The 25,298-nt window shown below is 37.3% G+C and overlaps 1 protein-coding gene across 1 annotated transcript; it reads left to right on the top strand.

Moving 5' to 3' along the window:
* The first annotated feature begins 7,486 nt into the window (after positions 1 to 7,486).
* dusp7 (dual specificity phosphatase 7) lies at positions 7,487 to 19,800 on the top strand. The gene is made up of 3 exons (XM_044122163.1): positions 7,487 to 8,447; positions 11,275 to 11,703; positions 15,388 to 19,800. The coding sequence occupies exons 1-3, from the start codon at positions 8,039 to 8,041 to the stop codon at positions 15,702 to 15,704; spliced, it is 1,155 nt and encodes a 384-aa protein (XP_043978098.1). The 5' UTR covers positions 7,487 to 8,038; the 3' UTR covers positions 15,705 to 19,800.
* Positions 19,801 to 25,298: the final 5,498 nt, after the last annotated feature.

Raw genomic sequence — 25,298 nt, 5'->3', positions numbered from 1 at the left:
ATAAATAATGTTGGGCTTCTCTGTATGTTTTTCTGTGCTTCAAAATAATTTCAGGTCAGTCTCTGAAGACAGATTCCTTTTGGAATGATCTCTCCATCATTATTGAAAAGGCCTAAATGATGGCAGATGTCACCCACTGTAAATAATAACCAGAGGTGGGTAGTACTCAAAAATAGTATTACTTTAACATATCTTTACTCAAGTGAAATTAAAAATTAGCCTTCCAAGTGAGGAATATATAAATTGTGGACTAACATAAAAAACCTGAACATCTCAACTTGTTCCTTACTTTGTCTCTCTGCACTTTGTGCTTCTCATCCGATGGAGGAATTTCATTTCTCTACGATACTGAGGATGAGACCCCAATCTATCAATCCAATCCCTGATTTCCTGATAACATTCATGAATAAAAACAAAACCCAAAATAACCGAGACCAGTCCGTTTTTTTCTTTCGATTACCTTTATAAACTTGAATAAGTAGAAACACGTGTGCAGAAAATCGTCAAGACATTCAAGTCAAATACTGAAGCAAGAATTTAAATGTTTTTCATGTCTGTTTTAATGTTTTACTTTATAGCTGTGTTGTGTTACAGTTTCATAAATAACGTGAATATATAATAAACAGCGGACCAGAAAACGAAACCCATTAAACATTTGCAAGTTGTTTATTGTTCTTGGATGTATTGACCACTTATTGACGCCGGTTATAAACATCCAGCTCACAACAGCAGCCATGCAGCCCAAATAAACATGTCCATCTTTGAGAGCCAGGACTCTGCACGGCTTCTTTTCCGGCTTCCTTTCACTCCTAATTTTCACATCTTCCTCATCGCTGTTGTCTGGCTGTATTCAAATTTAGATTAAATCAAACTGAAAGTAATAGAAAAACCTTCTTCTTATTTGTTTTCAGCAGTAATGTGTCGATGGGCTGTTCCACCACATTTCTTGGTTGAGCTGAGCTTGGGCATCGGGAAGAAAAGTGAAAGACGGAGGTAGAACAGCTCGTTTAAGTGTGTTTTGGCCACCTTTGACCATCTGTCTTTATGGTCCTGACTTTGAGCTTTCACTGTGATATAATGGGGTGAGGTTTGCAGTTTATTTGCGAGAGTATGAAAGAGAAAGATGGGGAGGTGAAGACTGAGTTAACATACAATGAGTCATCCTCAGTGGGTTTACAACCCTGCCTATGTAGGTACATTGTGTTTGTTCTGCGTGGGGATTAGATACACTAGGCAGGGTTATGGTGTCTTAATACAAAAGACTTAAATGCCCAGTGTAGAGAGTCGTGTTTGTCGTGTTGGTGCTGTGATTGATTAATTACTCTTGCAAGCTGTGAACAAATACTTTAAATGTGTTTTTTGTAGATAGTCCAATCTGAGAGCAGCAGAGGGATTTTTAGGGCATGTTTGGTGAGTCATTTTTATGGTGGATTTCCTCGGTTAATGTTTCTGTTGACAGATTGGTTCATACACCTCATTCAAACCCAGCTTAAAGCCTGTGCTGTTCTTGGCCAATATATTTTATTTCACTGTTGCTGCTCTTTATTTTGATATTCAATTCTCTGTAATATCACTAAGCTTAGAATCTACTAATACGAGTGTACTTTTTTTTTTTACTTTGCAAAGTTTAGGCTTTTACCACAATAATATAGATTTTAAATTCTGTAAAATAGACTTTTTAAAGTTTTTATATCATGTCCCTGATTTGCTGAGAAGACCAGATCAGAGCTGACATTTCCTCCATCCAGGGCTTGTACAAGTTAAGGTTCAAGAATAGGGCAGCTAAAATCAGTGCAGACCCCACACATCCTGGACACAAACTGTTTAGGCTTCTACCTTCAGGTGAGCACTACAGAGACAGTTTGTTCCCCCAGGCTTTCTCTCTGACGAACACAATAAACACGTTACAGCCACAGCAGTCAGCTAGTCTCCTGTTAAACTAAATATTTGTACAACCACAAATTACCTTCTTTTTTTCTTTTTCTTTATTTATAAAACAAATGGATGTAAATACACATGCATGTACATATAGTTCCTTTTATTTATTTAAATATATATATACTAGAAGCTTCTTTAACTTTACTTAATTTAAATAAAATATGTTATTGGATACTGCATTACATTGATTTTTTTTTCAATATTAGGTAGAAATAATGCATTTTGATAAATGTTTAAACTTTGGGAAAGTGAGATATAATTAAAAGAACATTGAAATATATATTTGAAGCTTTTCAGGACACAAAAATGATATAAATGTATTTTAAAAGAATGAATCAAATATGTAGTTTTAGCACATGAAAAATAGATTTGCTTTAAATTTAAGGTAACTTGATTTCTACAGAGAATTAGTCACTAGATTGCATCTTCTGTTAAAGGTTAAGCAGTAATGTTTTTTTTATTATTATTCTGGTGTCAGTGGTTGTTTATGTCCGATTTATTAAAAGTTTAAAATTAAAGAGCAGATATGTGATGTGTTTCTAAGGGTGTTTTATGTGTTGACAACGTGATGTTTGAGGGTAAAGGAAACAGAGGAGGAAATGCCAGCGTTTGTGTGGGAGACCGGTGGCCCCTCGTTCTGTCACTAAGGTGAGTGGGTTTAGACCACAGTCTGCTGCTTTAAAGAGACCACAGACCAAAAGGAAATCTGGTCTGCAGAGAAGGTTAGAAGGAAGATGAATTATTTGATTAACTGCATTGATTTACACAGGATAAAGTCCTGTGAAACTAGGATGAATTACAGCTACATCTGCTGTTTTAATGAACAGGTACTTTTTATGTTCAGGACATAAAACTTAAATCCCTCTGGGCTGTCATGCTGACTTCCCTGAACTCTGACTGTAATTTTCCAGAGATTAGAGCTGCTTTAGAAATTGTCTGTTTAATATTGTTCAAGAGTGAAAAACTCCAGATGGACCAAAAACAATCTGATTAGCTGTACAGCCAGTACAAAGTTTCCTTTTATTGACATTTATTAAAACAGAGAATACAACTTTTATACATTGCACATGTGTTTCTGCTTTAAGAAATAGCGTCAGGTGTAGCAACCTGAGTGGTCTTTCAGGGGGTCTACCCCACCAAAGCAAATTAAGTGTGAGGGACTGATGGTGAGACATTAATTAAAAACATGTGTGGTGTGAAAGCTAAACTTGTCTGAGACAGAACAAGAAAAACAGAGAACCTCAACATAAAGAATAACACAAAATGTAACTGTTTGCTGTAATTAATAACAAACTGATTTATGTGACAGATATATCCACATTTTTAGATTATTTAAGATCATGTTTATGGATTTAAAACCTAATCAGAGGTCAGAAAACCTGGTCATTGTAAAGATCAGGGCTTTCTTAAACACCTCATGAAAAAAAATATTTTATTCGAATGAAATTTCCTGATACAGTATCAAACCATGTTTTTGATTACATTTAATTCAGTTTATGTAGCATTAGTTCACAGTAAATATTGGCTTAAGGCACTGAACAAACCAAAAGGACAAATTAATTAACGTCAAACATAATCCAATCGGGTCAGTTTAAATCAATCCAGTTAAATTAATTAATGATTGAATTATTTATTGCAATGTAAATATATATATTTATATATTTAACAGTTGAATCTGCTTGTAATGCAGTAATGTAAGTTTTAGTTTGAGTTTTCAAAGCCAGTTTGCTTAAAGTTATTTAGATAAAGTTAAAGAATATTTAATATTCCATCTGCCAGTGGATTATTTCACCATATGGTTGGCCGGGCTAGTAAATAATTTTTTAGACATATTTAGGATATTATTGACTTAACACAAAGTTCTTATATCTTGCTGAAAAGCTACTTGTAAATTAGATTTCTCTTATTTCGAGCATACCAAGATATTTGAACCAGAAATTAGACAAAAACACTTGGTTAGATTGAGTTTTGCAGTGTTCAGCTGAAGTAAAAAAGTGTTATTGTAAACCAAACTTTATTTATGAACTAGCTTTAAGTAAACAAAAGTGCTTAAAGCAACGACTGCTTGTGTTCATGTTTAGATGAATATGTATGAATACTGTCACCCACTGGGTTGTTGACATTACAGAACTCTGCTAAGCATTGCTTATTTTTCGCTAAATCAGTGATGATAATTTGGTTAAGTAATGGAGTGAAGTTGTGGAAAAAACAAAAACATGCACACTCTTCCTCAGAAAGCCTGTTATTGTCCAGGAAGGGAGTGGAAACACAAGAGCCCTAAAGTTTAAGCATGTGTCCGAGTGTGTGTTTGTGTTTGTGTGTAAGTCACTGGAGAGGATAAAGAGCCATTGTCTGCAGCTGGTGCATCCCCCTACTCCTCCTCTGTGCAGCTGTGAGGAAATCAAACGCTCTTCTTTTCCTCCTCTCTGCCTCTGTCACAACCTGCTGATGCCTTATTAGGTCATCCATGGTGATGTGTAGTGATGGTTTGTTTAGAGTAGTAGGCAAACCGCCAAGCTGTTACATATGGAGGAATATCCTACATGGCGCCATCGTGACGCCCAGTAAGAATGTGAAATAATATATTTTTCATGAGTAGCGGTGATGACGAGAACTGATGAGAAAGACTGCATTAAAGTAAAAAAAAATATAAACAATTGTTGAGATGATGAATAAATACATTACCGTATATTAGGAGTTTTTACTTAAAATGAACAGCATCACAATGTGAGCTGAAGCATTTGTATGCTGCCTTGGATATATTTTCTTTTTCTTTTGGAAGATACTGTCCAGTATCTTCCAAAAGATACTGGACAGTATCTTTTGGATACTGTCCAGTATCCAAAAGGACACTGCACAGTGTCCTTTTGGATACTAATTTTGATTCTTCTCTTCCAAGCCTTCCTGCGACATGCATTCATTAATATTTATAAGAGGAGAGGCCATGTCATCTTGCTTGTTTAGGAGAGCAGTTACTGTAAAACAGGGTCTTAATATCATTTTAATGAAAGACAAAAGTCATTAGATTTGTCTTATCCGATATTAGCGTGAGTAGCATTAATAAATCTACATTCTTCTTGGGTATAAAATAGATTCTTACTTTAACATTGAGATATTCTGTGACAGGATGAATTAAAAGCTAAAAAGTATAAAGCAGATCAGCTTTTCTGTAACACACTCAGCCTTCCTGTTATCTGCTAGAAACACTCTCTTGCTGTCTGAATGAACCATAGATATTTCTTGGAATAGTTTTTTTTTTTTAAATAGCCCCACATCTGTTTCTCTGGCTTTATTTTAAATCCTCTTCTTCCTCAGTCCCAGTTTTCACCTTGAAGAGCAATAATATTCTAATTAACACAGTATTATTGCTCTCGTACTATCAATACATTTATCTATCTATCTATATATATATATATATATCTATCTATCTATCTATATATATATATATATATATATATATATATATATATATATATATATATATATTTTGATTTTGGAGTTTCCAGTTGGTCTTAGACATCAGCAGGATGTTTTTGTTTGCACAATTTAGTCCAGACATATGGAACTAGAGGGTTTTCCTGATCATAAGGTACATCACACAGAATCTGAAGATATAACTCAAAAAGAGCAGAAAGCCATCATTTGATAATGTGATTTGTTCTGTAATTGTAGAGAATAAAAGCTGTCTCTCAGTGAGAAATGCTTCCAGTAATTTATCTAAGAGTGTAACATGTGGAGGTGTATGCAGTGGGTGGCCTGAGTGAGAGCGTTCAGAACACCAAAGAAAATTGATAATTGTGCTTTAGGAAGCACATTTAGTTTCTCTCTGTGAGATTGAAGAAGAAAACTAAACTCTCTATCGTTGTATATATATCCTACTCAAGTTTTAAATTTGTGAAACTAAACACAAAACATACAAGTATAGAAGTATCTCAGTTATTTTACAGTAAAACTAAACAAACATAAATTTAAATTTGAGGCCAGGGACATGTTTTATTGAAGCTGAATAAGGAGCAAAATTGGACTTACAGATATAAAAGTTCACATAAAGCATTTTCCCAGTGTTAAAGTAAAATATAAGAAACAAGATTAACAATTACAGAAATCAGGGCCAGATTTATGAGGATGTGAGCCCCCGGGCTGGAAGCCGTTTTGGTGCCCGATCCACTAAACAAAAATTATTTTGCTAATGGAGTTGGCAGAGTTTAGTAACTCCATGTCGTTCCCCAAAACATTATCATAATTTTAAAACACTTAAGAGTATATATTTCACCACTCAAGTTTTAAATTTGTGGTGGTGGACAAAGAATGCGCTTAAGGGCCGCAAGAGGAGGTGAAGTTATTTTACAGTAAAACTAAACAAACATAAATTTAAATTTGATGGATGGAGGTCCTTATCAGCTGAATAAGGAGCAAAATTGGACTTACAGATATAAAAGTTCACATAAAGCATTTTCCCAGTGATAAAGTAAAATATAAGAAACAAGATTAACAATTACAGAAATCAGGGCCAGATTTATGAGGATGTGAGCCCCTGGTATAGGTTGATGACTCTTATATCAAATACAATGTCAGCAAAACACGCATTAATTAAAAAAAAAATCTGTAGAGCCTGACACAAAGAATGGAGCCCTGGATTACTGCCTCTGCAAGCCCTTCTAAAGGCTGACCCAGACAGTACAGTAATAATAGTAACAAGACTATATTATAAAATAATATAGTTTTAAAGATTTTATTTCATAATATAGACTATATTATGAAATAAAATCTTTGAAATAGTAATATCAGACTCATAATCCAAGGGATGTGCAACTGAGTCAGATTTTTTTAAATTACATAATGTGTATGATTGAACTTTAAAAATATAGACTATTTTAAATATCAGTGCAGAAAAATAGATGTGCAATAAGAGCAGAAATGTTGAGTAACAACAGAGCAGATGATTGTGCTAATGCCAGTAGAGGCTGGTTGATGTTTAGGAGCTGTGATGGTTATGAAGTCTGACTGCTGCTGGGAGGAAGGATCTGCTGTAACACTCCTTTGGGCATTTAGGATGTAGCAATCTGTCACTGTTTTGGACGATTGCAAAAGATTGCAATAAAATATGTTGAAATGTTTAGTTGAAACATGAAACTGAAAGTTTGTCCTGTGTTTTTGCAGAAAAGTAAAGTTTTTTAAAACTATTCATGAATGCATGTTTGCGTATAAACACCGTGTGTTTAGTAGAAATAGCCACGTCATGTTGTACAGCTCAGTGGAAGTGTACTTCCACTATTACTATTTGGTAATAGTGGAAGTACACTTCATTTCAGCAAAATGTCATGACTAAATTTTCAGTCCTCTTTTCCAGTATTCTGTTCGTTTAAAACATAATATTAGCGTATCTATGTGAATTAGGACCTTCAGAAACATGAATCGGATTATAATTTCTGAGTGTGTTATTCAGAGTTAGACTATGAATGGATGCTGGGTGATTAAAGTCGCTTGAATGTGTGCACCTTTAAATTTCTCAGCTCCTCCCTCTTCTCAGAGACAAGCCCGCAGAGCTTCTTCTTTAATGCATCCAGAGGAAATGACAAACCAGAGGCGCTCTGTGGGCAGGCATGTCAAATATTAAAACTGATCCTGGGCTTTAGCCTCAGCCGTTCAGCCTTAACTCAAATGTGAATGCGCTAAGTGGACATCTGCGGTCCCGCTCGTTACTCTGCGGACGCCCCGGCGGTGAGGGGCTGGAGTGGACTCGCTGAATGGACGTCGATGGACTGGACTGACATCCACTTCAGTCGGACCGAGCGAGGGAGCGAAAGAGAGCTCTGCATGTTCAAGTTTCCTGCTCCAAACAGAGCGGCATCGCGGTGTGCGTGTTGGATGCGTGTGGAAGTGCGTGTTGGGTGCACAGCGCCCGCAGAAGCTGGAGCTGGAGCGGCGGCGGCGGCGGTGGTGGTGCTGGAGGTGGAGCGAAGTTTAACGCCGTGATTTTCTCTCTTATTTTTTTTTTTTGTTTGTTTGTTTGTTTTTTTTATTTTTCGCTCGATTCCCTCCGATTCTGTTGTGTCGCCATAATGTCCCGTAAGTGGACAGGTGGGCTAACGTTTCCCCGATGAAAACGGATCATCTGTGCAGAGGCTCAGTGATCGTGACTGTGATGATGATGTCGAGTAAGAGCGTGGAGTGGCTGCAGGACGAGCTGGAGTCCGGGGCCGGCGCGCTGCTGCTGCTGGACTGTAGACCCCATGAGCTGTACGAGTCGTCGCACATTGAGTCTGCTATCAACCTGGCCATCCCGGGCCTCATGCTGCGGAGGCTGAAGAAGGGCAACCTCCCCATCCGCTCCATCATCCCCAACAACGAGGACAAGGAGAAATTCGTCAAGCGGTGCAAGACGGACGTGGTTCTCCTGTACGACGAGGCGACGTCGGAGCGACATGAGTCCGGGCTGGGGAGCTCCGTGATGGGGCTGCTGCTGCAGAAGCTGCGGGACGACGGTTGCAAGGCTTTCTATCTGGAGGGTAAGAGGTTTATTTACATTTATTCGGTCAGATTTGAGGTTATAACTTGTCACTTTAAACACACATGGTACCAACAGTTCCTGAACCATCATATAACATTTGTTAGGTGTTAATCCGCAAACTAAAGCTATAATTAACTAGAAATGAGCCTGACTTTATGGCTTCTTCTCTTGGTTATTGAATACAGTATAACAAACCTGACCCTTCAACTTGAACTGCCTTCAAACTTTGATCTTCCTCGCGCATTTTATTCCTCTAAAAATACAAAAACTGAGTTTGTTACAAAAACTAAACTACTCGTGAATGCATGTTTGCGTATAAACACCGTGTGTTTAGTAGAAATAGCCCCGCCATGTTGTGCTCCTTCAGGAAAAGGCAACCTTTTTTTCATGAATGGAGAGAGGAACCAGGACGCAGAGGCGTCCTTTAGAGAGATTCCCCCAGCTCTACATGAAAGAAAATGCAGCTTTTAAACCCGACGGGTGTAACAGAGTGGACCTGAGTGTATGTGAGCCGTGGATAATGGATGTGTTTGACGGGGAGTCACAAGCTTGGCTGCCATTCACAAAAAGTCCACTGAGCTGTGAAGTGTTTCTGCCGAGCCTGGCTGTCCTGATTCTCCGCAGCGCTCAGCTTTTCTCAATGGAGCGCGTCGGCCGCCCTGTTTTCATGCTTCTGTTCAAGAAAATGACATGTTGTTACCCTTTATCTGCCTGATCACTGTGAAAGGACAATCTGCTGTTTAAAGGAGATCGAGAAGCACACCTGCGCTGTCAAGAACGTCAAGATATTTGATTCGGATTCACCTGCACACCCATATTATGATCTATGATTTGCTACACAAACTTGAAAAATATGGAAATTTCTTTCCTTGTTCCTGCCTGGATGAATATGACGGAAAAACGTTTATATTTAAATGATATCCTGTATTACAACCTGAATGTTTGTCAAAGACATGCTTTTCCAAGATTTTTCTCTATTTCTAACACACCAAATGTCCTTTAAATAATCTGTGCTTAGTAAAAATGATTACATCTTAAATCTGATAGGTTTCTAAGTGTTAGCTCCTCTGTTATCCAATCCAGTCAGGTCCCACATCAAAACCTAACTTCATAATTGCATTGGTAAGAATCTCAGAATGGTAAATATTTGTTCTTTGTTTTATAAAGGCTGGCAGACATTTTTTTATTATTATTATTCTGTCAGCCCATAAAAGTATTGAATTTGCTTTTATCCTTATTCAGGAATAAAAAAAATGGAAAATGTTTCTATATTCCTTTCTTCTAAAAGTTTTAAAGATAGATACAAGTCTTTGTACCCAAACCCTCACTGTGACATCGTTTATTTTTGTCATGAGCTTGTCTTTCAGGTCTGATCTGCCATTTTCCATTTTGAGAAATGTAATTTCTTTTTGTTCTATAATTTAGAAAAAAAACATTGCATGTTCCTTGATAGTTGTAGAAACTCTCAAAAACAAAATGTCCTTAAGTGTTATCTGATTACTCTTCAATGTACATGCTGGTAGTTGATGTGGGGGGAGTTGATTATCCTGATACATGAGTGAAATTTTAAGAAAGTAAGATTTTTTTTTTTAGTATTTAACCAGCTTACAACTGGGTGTAGGGAAACTGGTTTATTGTGATCTCTGGCCAATTGATTGGTGCATCAGTCTAATTATTCTGAGCGACTGAGATAAATAAATGTTTAGTCATTAAAAGAAAACAGCAGATTCACTGTGCTTTGGTTCTGAGGCCAAACACTGGACTGGTGTTTCTTTAACTGGCTCCAAATAAAACAAAAAGTAATGTAACATTTTTTACAAACAATAGTTATACAGACTATGTCGAAAGAAGCAGTGATTAGTGTTGGTTTATCCAGGTCCAATTTATTGGGTTGTTTTACAGATTTTGAATCCGATCCAGTTAAGAGCAGTTTTTTCCACACTTCCAAATCAGAAGCTAACTACAGTGTTGTGTTGTCTCATAGTGTATGAAGCATATAGATAATAAAATGCACCACAAATGTTTTGGAGTTCAATGCCAAGACTTTATGAGATCTGACAGAATATCAGCAAAAAAAACCATAAAAAAACGTTTCATCATCCAGGGTAACGTAATTAGCATTTATTTATTTTTTAGCTTTCACAATGTAAAAGCAAAAACAACAACAGCGAAAAATGCAATCAAAGGAAAAGGAAAAAACAAGATATAAAGCTGGATATAAAAGAAAATAAACATAAAAAAAACAACAAAGGGTGCTTAAAGCACCAGCATTTCAGCAAATGTATTTAATTTCAACAATTAAAATCATAAAATGAAACTTATCACCCATAATATTTCCATAGAAAAACAATTTCATTAGTTTTTATTGGACGTCCCAAACATGAGTGGTAGATCTAACAAAATAAGAAGTGTGAAGTTGAGAAAATGGTCATTTAAATGAAGGGCTGCTGCATTTTCAATCTTTATTTGGCTGAGATTCATCTGAGCTTTTAGCCTTCAGCAGGTTGAAACAGATCAAGTTAAAATAGATAGATTTAGAGGATGTGAGAGCCAAAAAGGTCAAAGGTTTTTTATAAACAATGAGGTCAAAGATTTCTTGAGGACTTGAAGTTGGCTTCAACGTTTTTAAAATAAACAAAGTTATCATCAAAAAGGATGCAAAATACAGCGGAAGAAAATAAAAAATTTGGGCAGATAAATTTTATTTTCCTCTTCAAGCAGATGTGTCGAACAGAATGATTAGACTGCCTTTGATGGTAGATCACATACAAATTTTTAAAATGACGTCTAAATTACATTTATCGTATTTTCTTAATCATCTTCAGGAGGATTCAACAAATTCCAGTCCGAGTATCCAGAACATTGTGAGACCAATCTGGACTGCTCGTGCCCCAGCAGCTCGCCGCCGACCTCGGTCCTGGGCCTGGGCGGACTCCGCATCAGCTCTGACTGTTCGGACGGAGAGTCCGACCGAGAGCCGAGCAGCGCCACGGAGTCGGAGGGCAGCCCGCTCCCCAACAACCAGCCCGCCTTCCCCGTCCAGATCCTGCCGTACCTTTACCTGGGCTGTGCCAAAGACTCTGCAAACCTGGATGTGCTCAGCAAGTACAACATCAAGTACATCCTGAACGTCACGCCCAACCTGCCCAACATGTTCGAGCACGAGGGAGACTTCAAGTACAAACAGATCCCCATCTCCGATCACTGGAGCCAGAACCTCTCGCAGTTTTTCCCCGAGGCCATTTCATTTATTGGTAAGTGGAGGCAGCATGTCCAAAATAGAGAAAGGTTGAGTTAAAATTGACCAGAGCAATTTCAATTTCTGTGCTTAAAATAGTTAATACTGACATGTGAAGTCACTACCAACTCAAAATGTCAGAACGAAAACAAGCTGTGAGTTTGTTTTTCAGCCTGTTTTGGTGTGACTTTGTCTGATTCAGAAGCCAGTTCTGATTTGCAGACTGTGAACTGCAGTCTGAGCTCAGAGAGGAATAAATCCAGACACCTCATCTTTATTTCTCTCCAGCTCTAATGTTACATCATGCCACTTTCAGGGGACTTTGAAAACAAAAGTCTTATCTCTTTTTTTAGATGCTCGTTTTTGCCTTGCTGCAGAGCAACCAGATACTCCCAATTTAATATTTATTTACTTATTCAGAGGGAAAATGTGGTATTAATGCTATGTTTTTTAAGAACACATTCATCTTCATTGTCCAAAATGAATCCACATAACCAAAAGTTTAAATGTTTCTCTCTGAAAAACATAAATAGAAGAAAAATGTAGCCACCATGGATTCTGAATTTAATTCTCTCAGCTGAAGAATCTACTTTGTGGTCGTTTTGTAAACTGTTAAAAGTATTGACTCGTGACAGTAAATTTTCACATACATGGATTAATACCAACCACTTATTGATGGATTACAGACCATAGAAATGCACTTTGTTGTGCTTAATTGTCCTTGTGGTATTTTGCATAAAGTGTGTCTGAAAATCTTCAACAATCAAATCCTAAAGTAAAAGTTTAGTGATGCAACATCTAACGGCAGCTGCGAAGACAAGTGTTTTACTGCATCACATCTCACTTCATTTGGACCGCATTACATGGAATTACATTTTGACGCATCATAATTTAAAAGGACAGAAAGTTGCTCTAATTCTTTTGCATTATTTGACTGCGTATCAATCGATCAAGCTGATTTGTTTAGCATATTTCAGCAACAAGGCAGTTCAAAGGGCATGTACAGTTTACTGTACACTTGAAGAAAAATAAGTGGAGTGTACAACATTAGAAAAATATGTAATTACTACAGCGTTACTAAACAATGTCATAATGTTATCAGTTATGATTAACCCACTTTTTCCTGGTTCTTTTCTATTTTTTCCCTCATCACAATGTCTCCACAACCTTTGGTCAGCTCAAGCATCTCAGCCTCTAAAATTACACTCCAACTTGCAGAGCTTTGATAAAATATATTACTGACATGCAGAATTTGCTTGCATGCATTTTCCTGAAAGACTATATCCTACAAAATCGTGGATCCAAATAGTGCTTTGCAACTGTGAAACTGCAAACATTGATGTTGCAGTGATAATTAAAATTCAATATATTGTGCAGCTCTAATTTTAAGGAATTTTTGCCAATAAACATTCTAAAATCCTAAGAAGTCTGAAAAAGCCTGGAATTTGATTCAAGCTTTTTCCAGGAAAAGCCTGGAACAAAAACCAATGGAGCATGGATAAATCTTTTTATTTTCACAGTTTGCTCCTAGTTTCTTCAATCTTTTAATTAATACCTTTATCTGGTCTGGTCTGGTCATCCATTTATCTACCCATCGTTCCATCGATTTATTCATCTAAGTCCATGCCTCTATCCCTGTCTACCCATCCATCCAGCCCTCTGTACATCTGTTTTTTTTACATGTTCTGAATTTAAAGCCTAACTTTTGTAAATTAGAGGCAAAATTCTTTATAGCTTGTGGTGTGTGTAGGAAAAAAAAAAGTTTTGTTGTTTTTGTTATCAAATTGCTTTCCATGAAAAGCTTTGACATCCATGAGGTCGTAAACAAAACATTGATTCTTTGAGAACAGAGTCATAATCGTGACTTTTTTGCTCATCTGGTTTGGTTTTCTGCATTTCCCTCCATTTTTTTTTACTTTATTCTCTGGGAATGAATGAATTCCCTCTGCAGACCAGGAGGTTGTGGCAGATTTGGGTCATACCGATGTTCGATGGAGCTGTCCGCCCAGCTGTAATATGCAGAGATTACATCAGAACCTCCTGGTTGTAGTAGGCTAATTAAGGGGACATGGATGTGTCACCAATCTACTGCCGGAAAGTTGAGAATTTGTTGAATAACTAAAACATGTTGTTGGATATTTATGCGACGACGTAGGAAGAGAAAGGAGTTTGTTATTCTGGTAGTTAAGCATCTTGATAAACGGAGGATTTTGGCGTTATGGTTCTAAAGCAGCAGCAATGCAGCTCAGCTCTCAGATCAGTTCCAGGAGATTAGCCACTGGTTATTTATTCCACTTCTGAGCCGTCTGGAGCTTGGATAAATTCTCCTGACAATGATTTTTACACCCATCTCCCTCCTTTTTTTTTTTTTTTTTCGGCGTTGTGGAATGTGAGCATACATCACATATAAATTTAATTTGGCACCAGCGCGGCTGCCTGAGTTCGCGAGCCAACTGACCTCAATCCTCCAACAAGGGAAGCAGTCAGAGAGAGCGAGAAGAGGCTGAAAGAAAGGAAGGAAAGAAGCACTTAACTCTCGCTCTAATGGCCTCTGGATGTGAGTGCAAAGGCTCGAAACTGATAGGTGGATGGGTGCAGCCGCTTAATAATGTAGGACGCTTTTTTATTCACAGTTTGCTTCAGACAGAGAGGTGGAAGAGAACTCGAGTTCTACAGTGTCATTGAGAAAACCAGTTGTGAGCTGTATCATTTAGACGTAACATAATAAATAATAATTATTATCCAAATTTTAAAAATGACATATTTTTGTTCTCAGTGCTTCCTCTAATGCGTCCAAAACAAAGACGTTTTTTATAAGGAGACGTGACAGTCGTACATTTACCCCAAAACCAAATATTTACCAAAAGTCCACAAATTGTGGACAGAAAAACATTACAAAGTCAGTCTGTAGTAAAATGTATTTGATCTAATGAATGCTGATAAAGAGGACGTTTTAAAGTAACAAAATAATCATTTTAAAGTCAAAAGTCATTTATAGGATAGCCAAAATAAATAAGGAGTAGAATGGATAATCATGTTGTTTATATTTATGAATACTTGTCATTATTGATTGATGAATTAACCTTTTGGTTTATTTAAGCTCATTTTAGAACTACCTCCAGATTATTAAGTAAGTCACCCAACTTTATAGAAATGATTAATGTCACAATCAAAATTAGCTTCCTGAAAGCAGATTCTACAAATATTTTAATTTAATCACTTAAGCCTTCTTATACAATGTAAAAAAATACATTAAAATATGCAAATAAATGTATTTTTATTAGAAAATAAACATCTTATTGTCTAAAAATCAAAAACAGCATCCTATGATTGTGCTCTTTGTCACATCTGCAGAAAAAAAAAAAAGTTAAAAATGTGAAACCTCGTCAATACAGTGTAGGCCTAATCTGTTGATTAACTGAATGATTGGATATCAAAAAGTGCTTAGTAGGAAATTCTTGTTTTCAGAATTTGAACAAAGGGAAGCTAAAACCTTTTCAAGTTTTTATATTAGTCATACTTTTTATTGCTCTTAAAATGTCATTTTAGTCAGTATACTCCAGTTATCGATTAATCATGATTAATTTGATTAATCATTCCGCCCTAATTGTTTGCATTTTAATGTATCAAAGTAAATCCCGAGTTTCAAGTTAATCTTATAATTTCTTTCTATTCTCCTTTATTCTCTCGCCCTCCCCAGACGAGGCTCGTTCCAAAAAGTGCGGCATCCTGGTCCACTGCTTGGCCGGGATTAGCCGTTCGGTCACCGTTACTGTGGCCTACCTGATGCAGAAGCTCAACCTGTCACTCAACGACGCCTACGACTTCGTCAAGCGGAAAAAGTCCAACATTTCCCCCAACTTCAACTTCATGGGCCAGCTCCTGGACTTTGAGCGGACGCTGGGCCTCAACAGCCCCTGCGACAACCGCGCCACTTCCCCGCAGCACGACCAGCTCTTCTTCACCACCCCGACCAATCACAACGTGTTTCAGCTGGACACACTGGAGTCCACTTGAGAGTATGACTTGAGACTGTCCCAACCCCCTCTCTTTTTTTAAGAGGTAGGAGGTAACGAGCGGCTGCAGTGGGAGGAGAGCAGCCGGTTTTATTGAAAGTTTTCGCCTCCTGAGGCTCCTGCTCCGAGAGCCTGGCCACAGAGCTGCTCTGGAGCGACCGGAGGGGTCACTGAAGCCAAGTTTAAGAAGATGTGAGAGGAGTTTCTTTAACCCAGAGCAGTGGACTGTGGGTTTACACCTGAGCTGTCAAGGCTCGACTAAGTTGACTGAACGACCACAGCAGAACTGACAGCTTAATACAAAGAAAGGAACATGGAGGATCCACAGAGACGACGGCATTGCCAGTGTCATGCTGAGCTTGTTGGCGTCTTGTGGAGAATCTGGGATTTACTTGCTCTACTAAATGTAGAGTTTTTTTAAAACCAAGGAATTAACACACACACACCCATACACGCACACTTAAAAAAGTATGTAAGTTTGTACTGTATGTAACGTACATAGCAGACCATGTATGAGAAGTCCTTAACAAATTCAATATGTCAATATGCATTTTTGTATATTTTTATGTACATTTACGCACAGATCTGTATGTTTATATAATTATATACTCTTTATCTTTGTCCAAAAACAAAGTGATTCAATCTGAAAATGGCTTAAGAGATTGTAAAACTAAAGAAAGGGAAGAGTTGTTGGAGTTTGTTCCCCCCCCCCAGACTCATTTTGAATTTTTTGCGACACAATGCAGTTTGCACAGTGGTGTAGCCGACGTAGACGTGCTGGCACTTGATAAAGAGACATTCAGAGAGGAGGAAGAGCAGACAGAGGAGAGGCCAGTCCCAGGCTGCGACGAGTCCGGACAGCTGCGCAGTTCAGTGGGGAGGGAACGGGGACCTGGAGTCCTAGACTGAGGTCGGGGGTCTGAGTGAAGGTTGGAAGTTGGCTTTGCCTCCTTCCCTCCCCATATCACTGCTCATTCGGCTGCCGGTGAGGAGCCACGGGGTTGTGTCCACCAGCTTAGTCGTTTCAGCGAGAAACCAAACTCTTTTGAACTTATTTCCGTTATTGCATCACAAGCTTGTTTTGCCAAAACTGGTCTCTGCCCGCTCAGACTCTCGTGTTTTTCTTTTTGGAAACTTCCCTGAGAGCAAAAGGAGGAAGTGATTAACGGTTCAGAGCAACTTTTTTGGGCACCTTATCTGAGCGGTCTCACTTTTGCCAAAAAGGACACCAAGAAGAGGGACAGCGGGGGCGTAATCTGGTGTTTGTGTTGTGGACTGGGACCGGCCTCAGAGACAGACTGCACTAACTGTCCCTTCACTGCATTAAGGGGCATCCAAGGAGAATAGTTCTTAGTAAGGATCACCCATTTCATTAAAGATAGTTTTAAGCTTTGGCTGTATCACCAGAGAGATATATTAATAGTGAAAAGGGAATTTATATATTACAGGTATTAAACAAATGGATCTTATTTTGTATACCTGAGCATGCTGTGGTGCTGTGTGCTCTCTAATAGTCTTTGTAACAAAGGGTTGGATGTTGCTTTAAAATGTGGAAGGACTTTTTGTTTTCAGAGTATAAATGGCTTTCTGGGACAACATGCACATCTGCTACGCTTAGAGGAAGTGCTAAAGTAAAAAAAAAACAACAACAACAACAACAACTGAGAATTAAGACAAATTCCCAACAAATGGCTCTATTCTGCTTGCAAATTATTTCCTTCATTCTTTGAGTCAATTTGGACACAGGATAACATCTTAGCATACACCATGCCATTCAACATAAGGTTCTAATCATCTTATCTTAAGATTTAGACCAAAAGAAGTGAAATAAAGCAGCTATTTCTGCTTTAGCTTTTAATCTACCAAATGCCACACAGCTAGGTTTATTTGACCAAGGGAAAAATAGTCTGTGTAATCATGGAGTCATTTTTAATCGCACGCAAAGCTGAAAGCCAAATAATCAGAGCTAAAACAAGGCAGTCATCAGATTTTAAAAGCTAAAAGTAGACAGGAAATGTTTAATTAACTAATCCTTCCTTTATTTCTGGAGATCCACCAATCACGTTTTTCTGACTTCTTTAAGGTCAAACTTCAGTGCCAATTGTGACCAATGAAGATTTTTTTTCTTTCTTTCTTGTTTCATCCCCACAGCATGATTCTCCCACCACCGGGTTTCACAAAATGCAAACATTTTCATACCAAATAATATACTATATTTTCTCTGACTAATTTATAGTCTAGCTTACAGATTCAAAGTCTTGTAAAACCACATGACCATTTAGAGTTGACATTTTCATTTTAGCTGTCTTGTAACTTCAGAGCTTGCAACTGAATGCAACATTTAGAAAATGATAACAGGTTGTATTATGTGGACACATTTAAAAAACAAAAACAGTACTCTATTGGCCATAATTCTTCAGTTTTTTTTTCTTTACTCTTTCCTTTCTTTCATCTGGGCTTTTATATTCCTTTGCGGAAAATGAATCACAACCAAAAATGAGGTTTCAAATTTCTGAGCAGAGCCATTCAAAGTAAAATTTACCCTCTTCAACTCTGGCCTGACCAATTGGTGCATCTCTTTTCACTTAGCTGATGATTTAAAGCAAATTTTCATAAAATAAAGTACAGGATGTTTAAATCCAAAGTGATTCTCTCATTTTTCCATGAAGCCCAGCGTCTATCAGTACCTGATTGTCAAAGAGCAGATGTGGACGGGGTCTCTGTGGGAAGCAGCATTTGGATCTCCTCGTTGGTTTAAAGCTGGCCTTATATAACCTTTCTAACGCTGACTGTTCAATACTCTTGTAATCGCACTTATTAAAAAACATTTCTCTGTTATTTTAATTTTTTTTATAGGAATACGGTAATGGTAGAGAGGCACGCTGCCTTCTTACCGTAACGGGTCACACGAGGTCCTCTTTGTTACTCTGCAGTATATCAGAACACCTTGTTTTTGCAGGATTTTGTACATCTACGACCTCAGTGTTTTTAAATTCCTCTCCTTTTGTACGATACCTGCTCTGTGTAACTGTTCAGGATCCAGCGGGGTCATGAGCTTTTGAACTGAAGCACCATTTCACCTGGTGCAAATGTGTCCATCATCAGAGGCCATTGCAAACACACACACACACACACACGCCTGCATACACACCCAAAGCTTTGCACAGCCAGAGCTGTGCTTCAGCATGCCAGTATTTGTCTCAACACCCAGCTTAAATAATTACAAATGTTTTCTTTTTCCTCATATTTTGATATAACATGCTATTCCGGTGGCCTTTCAATATGAATATACTGTATAATCTCAGTATATGTATACATTTTGAATTTATATGCAAAGTTGATCTCATATTACGAATACAATACGATCGAGGTTCCTTGTTTGGATTCGTATCCCATTTACTATAAAACGGTGAGCAGCAAGAACTTGATCATTTGCACCCGAGGACAGGAATATTTCAAGGCGCAGCTTTTCTATTTAAAGAGAACACGGTTTATTTCGAGCTGCTTTCTTCTGGATAGTGTTTGTGTGTGCGTGTGGGTGTGTGTGTGTGTGTGTGTGTCTTTCTAACATCAAAAGAGAAATAGAGTCATTTTCTCTGTTTCTAAATTTCCCAGATCATGGGAACGGACGTTTCTGTGTCCTTAAACTTGTAGCTACAGTACATGCGCTTGAGAGAGGAAGGTTGTGTAAAAAAATCGAGAGCGGATAGAGGAGCGGGAGGAGGCAGTGCCACGATAAAACAAAATGAAAGGAGGAGTGAATGACTTGATAAATGTTACCTCAGTGAGGAATTCTTCAGGGATATTGTTTTTTTGTTTTCTTTTTGGACAATGCATCTTGCATCGTGTTACAGCTTAAAAGTCACGTTGAATAGCTGTTTTATTTTGTGCTGTAAGCGTTTTTTTTTTTTAAATAAGGATTAAAAAAAAAGATGCAATCTGTCTCTGTATAAAAAGGACGGGCATGTTAACCAGGGCAGTTTCACCTTTCTGTCTACTGAGAGAAAAGTGATTGACCCTACGTATTGTACAGTGTATGGAAGCAACTCAAGACATGTTTATACAGCAAATAAATCTTGAAATATTTTTTTCTTTAACGCTTGTTCCTGTTATTTCTGACCACCATATTTCTGACCATATTTATGTTAAAATATTTAATCACTCATAAGTTTTTATATGGCCTTCCAAACTCTAGAAGAACACATAAAGAGAGCCTGTACAATAACAATTTTGTGCTTAAATATTATTTTAACAGTCAAAGCAGTTTTTATCTGCATGCTGCCAAATGAGATCAATATGAAAAGAGATTCAGTATAATTCAATATTAAAAAGTATTCATCAAATGCAGTGAGAGCTATTTATTCATATCTTAGCGGTGGGTTAATGGGTTTTTATCAATACATTTGGGCACAAATGGCCATTTAAGGACATTCATAATCTTGATATGGCCCAAAATAAAAATTAGTTTGACACCCTGGGTGTATGTGAACAGTAAATGATGGCAGTGAGGAAGAAAAGAGGAAAAAGAGCTTCCAGAGACGCCATCGTGAGATGAGCTGACTATAAATATCTCTGCTCTTCCCTCCTCGTCTCTTCCAGCGATGCCCTCTCGCTTCTTCTTCCCACTACAATTGCTCGGCTTCGCCTTGGCAAAGACTTCAGCTGTTGCACAACCAAGTGAGCCGTTTAATTCATAGTAAATGAGAGCGGATATTACGCTGACAGCGGAGGTGATATAAAGGAAATTAAAACTCCACCCTGTTTGAACAGAAATGACACTAAAAGCTGAAGGATCAGGCCTCCTGGTAGCATGATGTGAGGGTTTCCCATACGCTTATCGGCGTTGCGTAATCTGAAATAGTTTGAGTGCTGTTTCCTATGATACTATTTTCATAGTAACAATAAATCTGATGGCTCATAAACAGATTTCAGGCTGGCTGACGAAGAAAGACGCATGATTTACGATGGATTTCCTGCTCTACAAAGTAATCTAGTTGTGGATAATTGCAAAACACTTCAGATGCAACTCAGGTCGGTATGTAGTCGATTTAAAGAGTGTAATTATCCAACTTCTACACAAAAAGACGGCATGTCAAGACCTGTTGAGCTTAAAGGGCCTTATTATGAAAATAATTGGATCTAATCACCGGAGAGCACCTTTAGAGACTTGTGGGGACAATCTGTTTATAAGTGAAACATTAAAGGTTGTAGATAACTGGGAGTGCGTAAAGTTAAAACCAAATATTAACAAATACTGTATAAAAAAAGCACATACTCTTTTTCTAACTGTGTCAGAAAACACAATAAACTTCTGATGTTTATGATGACCAAAATGATTTTGTTTGCTACAGGTCAAGACAATAAATAAAATTATGTTTCAGACTTTTTGTTTTTATCAAGATATTTGCATACATTTCCCTTGTGTAGTAGAATTGCCTTTTAATCTATATAATTTTGATCAAATGTTTTGGGTTTTCTTCCACATCTTTTCACAGTTGTGACAAAACTGATGAAACTGAGTCGGGTTTATAATAACTTGCCTCAATCTCTTTAAACTTTTCCCTCTGACCACTTTGTGATGGTCACTCCCCATTTACAATCTACCAACACGTTTCTTTCTGAAATTGTCTCCCAAATTTTTCTCCGGCGAACCTTGGTATTTACTGATGATGAGGAGTGTGTGAAGCTCTTAGCTAGGTCCACTTAGAACTGAATCTCATGATATACATCTCCGAAAAAAGATTAAGAGCCCACTGCAGTGAACCCCATTGAAAACCTCCTAATTATTCCGCCAAATATTGATTCCTGAACTCTTCCGTAGTTAAAAAATTAATATTGTTGTTTTGAAATGAGTATCAACTACTTTTCCTTGTATTATTTGTGGTCTGAAACCACTGCATCCTTTTTGTTATTTTGACCATTTCTCATTTTCTGCAAATAAATACAAAATATTTGCTTGAAATTTCATTCTGACATTCTGTCAATAGTTCATAGAATATAAGAACAAAGTTCATTTTACTCAGACATATACCTATAAAACGTAAAATCAGAGAAAGTGATCATTTTAAGTGGCCTCTTAATTTCTTCCAGAGCTGCACTCGAGTGACATATTGTGCACCGTTTCATTTTGGATGTGCAAGAATGACTCACTTTAAGAGCCGCTGACATTTATTTGCAGCTGAAACTTGTTTTTTAGTTTGTGCTAATTAGATAGAGAAATGCACCAGCTGTTGTGTTAATGTTAAGACTGATGTGAAAGATGCACCAGAAAAAAAAGAAAAAAAAACTGAATAAGTTCATTTTTAATACCTTTTCTTAGTCCTGCCATTGCAAAAAAAAAAAAAAAAAAAAGTTTGATAAATTTGATAAAAAGTTTGATAAGTTTGAAAAAGTTCAAAGATATCATTTAAAGTTATTTTATTTTTTTATAAATATACTTTGGAGAGAAAAAAAACATCCAGTTTTGAAATACTGATTGTACAAAATATTAAAACTTATCTAATAAAGATTTAAAACACCGTCCCATTAATAGGACTGATGAGTGATACTCCTCTAGTTTTAACACCATGTCTGTGCATGTTTGCAATGACTGGAAATATTTCCAAACTGACATTTTCTCTGTGCTGTAACCATGGGAAAAGAGTAGCCGTCTTCCTCCAGCCAGTTACTGACGAGCAGGGTTAAGCAACACGTGGGGGAGGGTGTAGCTCACTGTTCTGGGATCCGTGAGAAAACTCCAGACAATGTCTCTAGAACTTCTCTATAAAATCTTTAAACCAGAACAGTCTTAACAATTTATTTTTTGCTATTTTTAACTTCTAAAAACCTCAGTTTAAGTCTTTTAAAGTAATATTTTATGTAAAGGAATGTTACTAATAGGGGAAATAAGCTAAGATACCAGATTTATTAAGCTTGAAAGCTTGATGGCACTTCTTAAGCTGTTTTTTCGAGACTCAAATGTCTCTGTTTGAAGCAGCTGTGAAGAGCAAACCTTGTTTCGTGCTACCTGTCAGCTGCTGAGCCACAGTGAGTTGTCTAGAAAGAAATGTTGAGGAAAAGAAATCACTGACATCTCATTGGCACGCAGCACCAGCTGCTGGAACATTAAAAGTGCCATGAAATCTCATTTCAGGAGTAAATGCATGTCTTGGTTGTGCAGAGCAGCTTTTCTGAGGTTAGACATAATCAAATTGGAAGGAAGATCAGTTTTCTTTCAGACTATGATCTCAGCTGCTAATGTGTACTGAAGGGTGTGTCTGACTGTGGGCACTGGATGTCTTTATATACGCAAGAGCAGCCATGTGAGAGTTTTTTTTACTTTGACCTTGTTCTTGAACAGCAAACAAATTCAGGTTTTCTATTTTTTTGTCCCATAAATCAGCAGAGGCCAGTGAGAATTTTTTTTTTGCTGTTTTTCTTGTTAATAAATTTAGACAAATGATCCTAATGCTAGAATTCAGGTGTCTAACAAGGCAAGATGATTTTAAATATATTAGTTTTCTTCATCCACTCTCTCAGCTTTAATCTTTCTAAACCGTCTCTGAAACCTCCTCCGTTTTCTTTAATTCATTTCTGCTTTGATGTCTCTTTCACTTAATCCTGATATTACCTCTTCCTCTCCTTCCTCTTCCTCCTTGCTGCTGTAAGCTGAGTTGGACAGGGCGAGGGTCAGGTGCTTACCGGCCCAAGAAAGTGCGTCACACATCCGCTCAGAAGTTAAAGGTTAACAGCAGCAACTGATTACCGCACTACGTGACCATCGACTCGCAAACATGCGGGTATGTCTCTGCGGAGTGATAATAAAGTCCAATAAATTTTGAGAGAAATTATAACATTTTGGTAAAAACACTCCAGAAAGTGACACTATTTAATCTTGAAAAAAATAGAAATAAACAGAACTGTACCTTTTTTAGCAATAAGGAAGAGATGATACAATCAAAACATGATATTATACCCTGTCTTCTTTTTAGAATAAGGGAAAAGAAAACCCATAGATATAGAATAAGAATAAGATAATATTTCATTATATGACTATTTAGTCAACTTATAGCACTTCTACCACAGAGCTCTGATCACCCCTTGCAAACTGATCAATCAAGGTCATTCAGGCTTTTAGTTGGCAAATGTGCCTAATTGATGTCACAAAGAGTTGAGTTTAAAAGTCCTTTTGCTTTCAAAAAGATCAGAGTGACGTCAATTAAAAGTATCAAAATCCTTGACAAGGCCTGAAGAAACTTTAACTATGGAAACTGCAAAACAACAACAAAGGAAAAACAAAACAACTAAATAGCTATAAATCAGCTTTAACATGCTTTAGTTCTAGAATGGCATTTGCATTTTGTTTGAGTTGAGGAAAGAAGTTAATAAGGGAAAGTGGAGTTATATGAGAATTTACTTCTATTTGCTCCGTTTTAGTCAGTGAACTGATAAATAACAGGCAGAGGAGATTGAAGATTTATTATTTTTTTTGTTATTTATTTTGCAGATTCTGCTTTGTTGTCTGAAATCAACCTAATCTAATTTGTTGTTTTTTTTAAATCACTGAATGAATTTAGCTCTTTGGGCGACTTATTTTTTAAACAGATATTGCAACATGGCTTGGCTTTAGTAAGTAAAATCTAAACTCAAGACCCCAGAGAGGTTTTTCATGATGCATGTTTGATGAAAACCAAATTGGATTTGTCATTTAATTTCCCTTTGGGATCAATACAGTTTTTTTTTATTAAGAATGGATGTGGAAGATAGTATTTAGGTCACAGATGTCAAACTCCGGTCCTCGAGGGCCGCTGTCCTGCAGTTTTTAGATGTGCCACAGGTACAAAACACTGGAATGAAATGGCTTAATTACCTCCTCCTTGTGTAGATCAGTTCTCCAGAGCCTTGGTAATCATCTAATTATTCTATTCAGGTGTGATGCAGCAGAGGCAGATCTAAAAGTTGCAGGGTAGTGGCCCTTAAAGACTGGAGTTTGATTCAGGTTAATTTTAGTTACCACAGATCAGTGATGTCCAAAGTCATGTCTCAAGATCAGATGTCCTTCATGTTTTAGATGTTGCCCTGATTCATCACACCTGAAGGAAATGATGGGTGATAAATAGACCTTGAAAGAGATAAGTTCCACCGCTGAAACTTGTCTAAATCAATGCCAATAAAACTAATTTCAGAACCTGTGCTACCAAATCAAACTTCAGACCTCATCCTAACTGATTCAGAATTAAAATAAGATTTATTACTGTTGTTTTTTCACAAATGAGTTGAAAAAAATCATTTTAGGAGGAGTAGATTAAAAGCTTGGAATTGCATGCTTTTTGTGCTCCTCAGTTTAACTTTATAAATGTCTCACATCTCCTTAAATGCATTTTTAACATTTTCCAGCTACACTATTCAGAGAAATAGAAATTGTCATCTATGAATCACACTTTAAGTCTGTCTGCGTAAAGATCCATCCATCTGCCCCCATAAGAAGCAGCTATTAGACTCATTCTCCTATCTGCTATTAATGGCTGATGAATGAAACATCTGGTTTGTCCCCTAGAGTCAGATTTGCAGCCTATTAGCACATAGACTCCTTTGAACTGCCCCATTCTGTCAAGGC

The sequence above is a fragment of the Gambusia affinis genome, linkage group LG07 (genome assembly GCF_019740435.1).
Source record: "Gambusia affinis linkage group LG07, SWU_Gaff_1.0, whole genome shotgun sequence".
Lineage (NCBI taxonomy): Eukaryota > Metazoa > Chordata > Actinopteri > Cyprinodontiformes > Poeciliidae > Gambusia > Gambusia affinis.
Note: the sequence above shows the minus strand (reverse complement) of the source record. Positions and strands in the feature narration are given on the sequence as shown.

Bases quoted from the DNA above. Each gene is read 5' to 3' on its own strand.
- dusp7 (XM_044122163.1), top strand. From the start codon at position 8,039: ATGAAAACGGATCATCTGTGCAGAGGCTCAGTGATCGTGACTGTGATG. The intron at 8,448-11,274 runs GTAAGAGGTTTA...AATCATCTTCAG, and splicing joins CAAGGCTTTCTATCTGGAGG to GAGGATTCAACAAATTCCAG. The intron at 11,704-15,387 runs GTAAGTGGAGGC...CGCCCTCCCCAG, and splicing joins CGAGGCCATTTCATTTATTG to ACGAGGCTCGTTCCAAAAAG.